The 7041-nt window shown below is 61.8% G+C and overlaps 1 protein-coding gene across 1 annotated transcript in view; it reads right to left on the reverse strand.

The window, feature by feature from the left end:
- Nucleotides 1-7041, reverse strand: part of SCN4A (sodium channel, voltage gated, type IV alpha subunit) — a 27024-nt gene that overhangs the window by 9682 nt on the left and 10301 nt on the right. The window contains exons 13-15 of the mRNA XM_004693439.1: nt 6686-7041; nt 2434-2913; nt 331-466 (exon numbers count right to left, since the gene is read on the reverse strand). Of these exons, the coding sequence (XP_004693496.1) occupies nt 331-466; nt 2434-2913; nt 6686-7041 (972 nt within the window). The remainder of the gene's footprint in view (nt 1-330; nt 467-2433; nt 2914-6685) is intronic.

Below are 7041 nucleotides of genomic sequence, written 5' to 3' on the forward strand. Positions count from 1 at the left end.
AGCAGCAGGAGGAGGAGGAGGGTCCTAGTGCTGATTTCCCGGGCACCTGCTTCAAGCCAGGCCGAGCTCAGGGTTCTGCGTGGCTTCGGCACGGGGCTTGGAGCCCACTGACACCGTCACCCACAGCACCCACTGGAGGTTTGGGGGGCGGGCGGCTAGGAGCAGCCCTGGCACTGACACCCTCGGGGGGGGTGGCAATACAGGGTCCTATCAGGGGGAGCAGCTGCAGCACGTCGTGGGTGCCCGTTTCCCGGGGGCAGTGCCCAGGCGGGGCAGAGGCACTGGGCCAGGGGAGCTCCGTGGGGAGGGGTGCGCGCAGCCTGCCCTCACCCTCAGTGAAGCACTCCTCCGGCTGCTCCCCCTCGGGCTTCTCCTCCACCTGCTCCTCTGCATCCTCCTCCGGGGGCTTGTAGTCGGCCGTGCTGCAGACGGAGGAGTTCCCGTCGTAGTGGGGCTGTGGAGGCTGCTGCGGGGTCACAGGGGATGTGACCCCAGGTCCCCCACCAGTGGGGCAGAGGTCAGGATGGGAGACCAGAGGGAGAGGAGAAAGAGGGGGCGAGGGTCGCTGGCTCCCTCAGCCCTGGGCGCTGGCCGGCCCCGGGCCGGCACACCTCGGCCTACATGGCGCTCGGACTTGGAGCGGGGCAGGGCCCAGGGCAGGGGTGGTGGGGACACACGCCAGGGCCTCCGGGGAGTGAGGAGCCTGACGACAAGGGGGGCGACGGCTGGGGTGACTCAGCCGTGCTGGGACTCCGGGGAGGAGACGTGGGGAGGCACGAGGGGTTCAGCAGAGGAATGAGGCCTGAGAACCCTCCTGAGGAGGCGTGAGGTGGCGCTGGGGCCGCCAGTTCCCACAGATTACAGGCACGTGCTGCTCCGAGGCCTGAGCCTTCCCTTCCCCAGGGGTCATCTGGAAGGCCCCCCACCCCCCGAAACTCCAGCCTTGGGGCGGGAGCCTGGCGGGAGCGGAGTGGGGTGGAGCAGGCCGGTGCTGTGCCTGGCCAGGCCTCCCCACATCTCAGGCCGGCCACCTGGCCTAACCTCCCTTCAAAGTTGGGGGTGAGGCCCCAAAAAGAGAAATAGAGAACTCAGCTTGAGGGGGCAACCCTTTTATCACATCCAGAATGGTGACCAGAAAACCAAGAGGGGGCGCCCAGCTGACAAAAGGGGAAACTGAGGCACGGGGTGTTCCACAGCCCGGCGCCCACGGAGTCACGTGTCCTGCCTGCGCACGCCACCCCACAGCCCCTCTGAGAGCAGCGCGCCCCCCCTTAGAGAGCCCGAGCCTCGGACCTGAGTGCTGGGCCCTCCCCCACGCTGCTCCTCATACCGAGGTCGGTGCCACGTTTCCCTGGGTATTTATAGCTCGTAGGCACTTGGCCCCCGTCAGTCCGCTGCCACATATGTGGGGGGACGAGGAGTCAAGAGCTTTCAGGGCAAAGTTCATTCAGGCTCTTGTGCCCAGCCAGGCTGGGGGTTGGTAGGGCGCAGTGTGGGCCAGGGGCCTGGCTCAGCTGGGCGGTGGGCGAGGGTCTCAGTCAGCTCTCTGGGAGGCCCAGGCAAGGCCCCAACCCCTGAGCTTCTGGAGGTGATGTCTACTCCCCCCACCCCACGAGGAGAAAACATGGGGTAACACCTCAGTCCGGTGGCGGGCCCCACGGGTGTCCTGCACAGGCAGGGCGCTGGGTCAGGGCTTCTGCTCAGCCCCCAGTACCCATCCTCCCTGACCATCTCCCTGGGGACCCGGTCGCGACCCGGCACTTCGGCCCACTCCGGGCCGGGTCTGCACATTAGCAGGCAATGGCAGTAAGGACAGGGTAGGCACCTCCAGCCCAGGGGGGCGAGAGGCCTCCTGGGGCCCAGGCCTGGGAGGGGGGCCGCGGGGCAGAAGGTGTGCAAGGGCGCAGCCTTTGGGGGAAGCCCGGCCGACTGTATTGGAAGGGACTGAGGGTGCAGACTGGAGCCTCAGGACCCGCCGTCACAGCAGCATCCACAACAGCATCCTGCGCAGGGCAGTGACGGCCCCAGCCACTCCAAGGCTCCCAGCCAGCCCCACGCAGGCACTGCTACCCCCATTTTGCAGGTAGAGACACTGAGGCTTGACCAGGATTTGTGACTTGTCTAAGGTCACATAAAAACGCCCAGCCGGCCCACGCTGGTGGCGCAACGGGTTAGGGCACAGCACTGCAAGCTGGCCGCGGCCGCTTCAGGGCGAGTTCGATCCCCGCCCCGGAGGTGACCCACACGGGCCCAGACCTCTCCTGTCTCGCCCGCTGCTCCCCTCAGCAGTGTGCTCCCCACTCTGACTCGGGTGAATCCTCTCACTGCCCCTGCACCTCTGGCCTGTACCCCAGTTCTGCATGCACAAATAAATAAATTAAAAAAAAAAAAAAAAGCCCAGCCTCGTGTCCATCTCACCCCACCAGCACTCACCTTGCTCTCCTCAGGCTCTGAGAAAGTGTCCGTTTCCTCCTCCGTGGGCATCTCCAGGTCGGACTCCTCGGAGGCAATGGGCACGTGGATGGTCAGGTAGGGGTTGTTGATGAAGTTGAGGTGGTCCAGCTCGATGCTGGGGGGCGGGCTGTCCGCCAGGCCCACGTGGTTCAGGATGTGATTGTCCTTCTTCAAGTCCTTGTCACCCTCCTCAGGCAGCGGCTCTTTCTTCTCTTCCTCCGGGGCGCTCTCCCCGGCCCCCCCGGCCTCCCCGGGCACCCCGAGGCTGAGCATGATCTCCTTGGGGCGCAGGACCTTGCCATGTAGGAGCCCCAGGAGGAAGGCCTTGGCGAAGGCGATGCCCCACTTGATGCGGCCGATCGCGATCTGCAGGTTGTTCATCTCGCCGTCCTCGTCCGAGGCCGCCAGGCTGTCGGCGCTGAAGGAGCTCAGCAGCAGGGCCAAGAACAGGTTCAGGACCTGGGGTGGGGTTCGGGGAGCCTCGCTCAGCCTCGGGTACCCGAGGGTGCCACCCTCGGCCACCAAGGTCCCCAGGCTCACAGCCAGACCTACCCCAAGTTGGGCGTTTTAAGGACTCTGCAGGGTGGGGCCCTCAGAACTGCTCATGGAGGTGAGGAGTGTCTCCTGTTCCCCCATTTTTCAGATGAGGAAATGGAAACTTGGACACCTGATAGGGCAGGGCCTGGAGGCCCCCGCTGGGCAACAGGCCTTTCCTGATGCCCTGTCCTCTACCTGCACTGCTGGGGTGCAGAATAAAGACTCACTCCCCCGCTTCCAGGACTCACGGGGAGTCTTTGGGGCCTTCTTTTCTTGCTGAAGTGGGACTGTAATAGAGCCTGGGCGCTCCAGTGCTCAGATGCATGCCCCCGTGGCTCTCCTCTCCTGGGGGTTATCTGCTCTACCTACTCCTGGCTCTCTTCACTGGCCTGCCCCCCCCCCACACTTTGTTTCCCAGTGGACACACATTTACTGAGCCTCCTCACTGTGAACAGAGGCAAGGTGCTCCCTCTACTGGGTCTCAAGATGCTCCCGGCCAGGAGAACACATTTGATCAGATAAGTACAGCGCAGCATTCGTGGCAGCAGGCTGGACTGCACTGGGGTTGCGCCGCTTGGCTCTGGCCGGAATGTGCCAGCAGTGTGTCCTGAGGCAAGTCCCATCACCGCTCTGTGCCTGTGCCCCACATCTGCAAAATGGGGGTGTTTCCAGCACCTGCCTCCTTGCACAGTGGTGAAGATGAGAAGATCAAACGTGTTGACTGATGATGCACAGCTCTCCAAGGTACAGGGAAGAGTATGTTTAACTGTGAGGCCAGCTCAGCATTTCATAGATGCGGAAACAGTTTCAGAGAGGTGGAGTAATTTACCCCAGGACACACAGCACAGTCAGAACTAGAACCCAGGTTTCCCGTCATGGCACAGTTTACTTAGACTAATTTATTTAGACTGCAAGGTGAGTGGCAGCCCTAGAGAATGGGCAAAGCTGTGGCCCTGCCTTCCCCCAGCCTACCCAAGCCTGGGCAGGGGAGAGGAAGATGAGTCACTGGGTGGGCTCCCAGCTCCTGCCAGTAAGAGGCAGGGCCAGGTTCTTACTCTGGGGCACCTGGGGGCAACGCTAGGTGTGTGAATGGGCATCCGTCACCCTTGACCATCTGCTCCATGTGCCTCTTACTGTCTGACTTTCACACTGTCCTCCAGCCTCTCTGTCATTGTCTTAACTATCGAGTTGACGTACTTTCACGTGCGTGCCATGTAGCATATGTCTATTCTCACTGTGCCCAGGTTAATTTTCTCCCTCTACTCCCCACCAAGATTGATTGGTCTCGCTCTCCCTCTCTCAGTGGGAGGTGTCCAGTTGCCAGAAGCACATCTGAGATGGGAATTAGCTGCTCTCTGGGTCAGCAGTGTTTGCACACGGCTCTGGTGCCGGACAGAAATAGCTGCCTCCAGCAAGGCGGGGCGCGGCGGGGCTGGGGAGGAGGGGTGGACACACGTTCCCCTGGGGGCTCTGCGGGGTGGGCTACTTAAGACCTAGCCGCTTCCTCTTCAGAGTTCCCCAAAGTAGTGAGCCAGTGCCATGGGCACAGGGACACAGGGCTCCACACCCCCAGCAGAGGCCTGGGAGGACAGGAGGGGTGGGTGGGGAGAATGCCCAGGGGACCCCACCACCCCTCTACAACCTCTGATTAAAGCGGGGCCCCAGAGGCAGGCATGCTGGGGTTCCAGACTCTGCACCAAGCTGCTTGGTTCCAAATCCTGCACAGGCCACTTACTCACCTGCCTAGAGAACAGAAATAACACACAACGTCCCATGGGTGTGGGCGTTTTGGCAGTAAGCACGAAATGCCCAGGACAAATGGTGGACGCTGGTGTGGACACCCTCGTTATTCCCCTGGCTGCTTCACTGGCAGAACTGTCCTTAGGGTCAGCATGCCCCAGCTTCTCGTCTGGCCTCTGTCTCACTAGCTGGGCGGCCCCTCAGAGCATGTGTGGTTCCAGCATTACCTGTCCTCAGGGCTGTCGAGAGGATTAGGGTGATGCTTGTGAGCCCCCTGCGGGGGCCTGGCCAGCACTTGAGCGCAAGGTGCTGATGGCGGCCACTTACACGCCACAGCCTCCGTGCCGGCTGGACTCGCCTGGCTCAGCCCCTAGACGTGTGTCGTGAGATCCCTCTGACCGGCCAGTTAGGAGGTCACTGCCATCACCATACCCATTTATCAGATGAGAAAAACCGAGGCCAGGGAAGTTCAGAGCTTGGTCAAGGCTCCCAGTCACTGAGTGGCAAAGCGGGGGCTTCAAATGATTTTGAGTTTGCACACTTACAGCCAGCAAGCCCTTGCTGACCCACCCCTAAACTCACAAACTTCCGTTCAGAGCTCGCTGCCCCACCCCAAACTGGCCCAGAGTTATGCTGGGGACTTCCTGGTGCCCCCATCCAATCCCCAAGAACCTCCTCTCAGCCAGCCTGGCTCTCCCTGCCCCTGGGGCCCAGGAGTGCCTCCCACAGACTCCTCAGCAGAAGTGACACCCCTCCCTCCGCCGTCCCTGCCCCAGCCAGAGTGCAAGGTTATGTGAGAAGCGCTGACCGAGCAGTGCAGAGGTTCCACAGGCCTCTGCGGAACATGGGGACATGCATCTTCCTACCCTCTTGCCCAGGGTGGTACAGGCCAGTGCCTGGGCAGCTGGGCTCAGCCCTCCCGGCAGGAGCCACCCCCATCCCTCAGCCTGGTCGGCAGGATAGGAGAGATGCACCCCCAGCCCTCGCCACAGAAATGCCAGTCAGCGCCCGTGGCCCACACCCCGTCCTCGCTCCTCTACGGGCCAAAGAGAGCAGGATGGGTGTGATCTTGGCAACCTCATGGCCCAGAGCCTGAGGCCCTGGGGGAGAAGCGAGTAAGAGGGTAGGAGAAGGACAAGAGGCCTTCTGCACACGGCCAGTCATCCCGCCACGCCGTGGGCTGCTACACTTTCCCCCCACGTGAAGTGATGGAAGGCAGCCCAGCCAGCGCGGAGATCTGGTCAAGGTCACACAGATGGCAAAGGAGCCGAGTGTGCAACGTGGGTCTGGCTGCCTCCAGTCATCATGTTACTGTACCCCAAACACCAGGCTTCAACAGCACAAATCACAGCGTGGTCCCTGGATCTGTGGCCTCACTCAGAAATGCATATCCCCAGGCCCAGGCCAGACTTGTTGAATCATACCAAGAAGGGGGTGAGGCTGCAAGTCACCTGCCCCTCCCAAGCGATTCTTCTACACGTTAAAATGTGAGGACTGGGCCCTCCCTGGTGCGCAGCGGGTTAAAGCACAGCACTACAGAGCTAAAGCTGCTCAGTACGAGTTCAATTCCCAGCCAGGGAGGTGACCTATGTGGCGCGGCAGACCTCTCCTGACCCGCCCACTGCTCCCCTCAGCAGCGTACTTCGTCAGTCGGCCTGTTGTGCTCCCCACTCTGTGTCTGGTGAAGCCTCTCACCGCCCCTGCACCCCTGGCCTGAACCCCAGTTCTGTATGCATACATCATGAAATCTTAAAAAAAAAAAAAAGTGAGGACCGCTGGGTTCAGCCACGTAACATTGCCACTGGGGTGGGGAGTCAAATATCAGCAATTTCGTGGAGTCCGACCTCACCGGAGAGGGGTCCTCGGCCCCGATGTAGGGGGAACACGGGGATGGGACAGGCCCTGGGTGCTCGGATCTCCTGGGCTGGGGGGAGCCACCGCCGGCCTCACTCACCACGAGGTTGCCGATGACCATGACCATGAGGAAGACGGTGAGGCACATGGCCTGGCCGGCCACCTCCATGCAGTCCCACATGGTCTCGATCCACTCCCCACACAGGATGCGGAAGACGATGAGGAAGGAGTGGAAGAAGTCATGCATGTGCCAGCGTGGGAGGCTGCAGTCCGAGGCGATCTTGCACACGCATTCCTTGTAGCTCTTGCCGAACAGCTGCATGCCCACCACCGCGAAGATGAACACGATGATGGCCAGCACCAGCGTCAGGTTGCCCAGAGCCCCCACTGAGTTGCCGATGATCTTGATGAGCATGTTCAGCGTGGGCCACGACTTGGCCAGCTTGAAGACCCGCA

The sequence above is a fragment of the Condylura cristata genome, unplaced genomic scaffold, assembly GCF_000260355.1.
Source record: "Condylura cristata isolate star-nosed mole 26May11 unplaced genomic scaffold, ConCri1.0 scaffold00038, whole genome shotgun sequence".
NCBI lineage: Eukaryota > Metazoa > Chordata > Mammalia > Eulipotyphla > Talpidae > Condylura > Condylura cristata.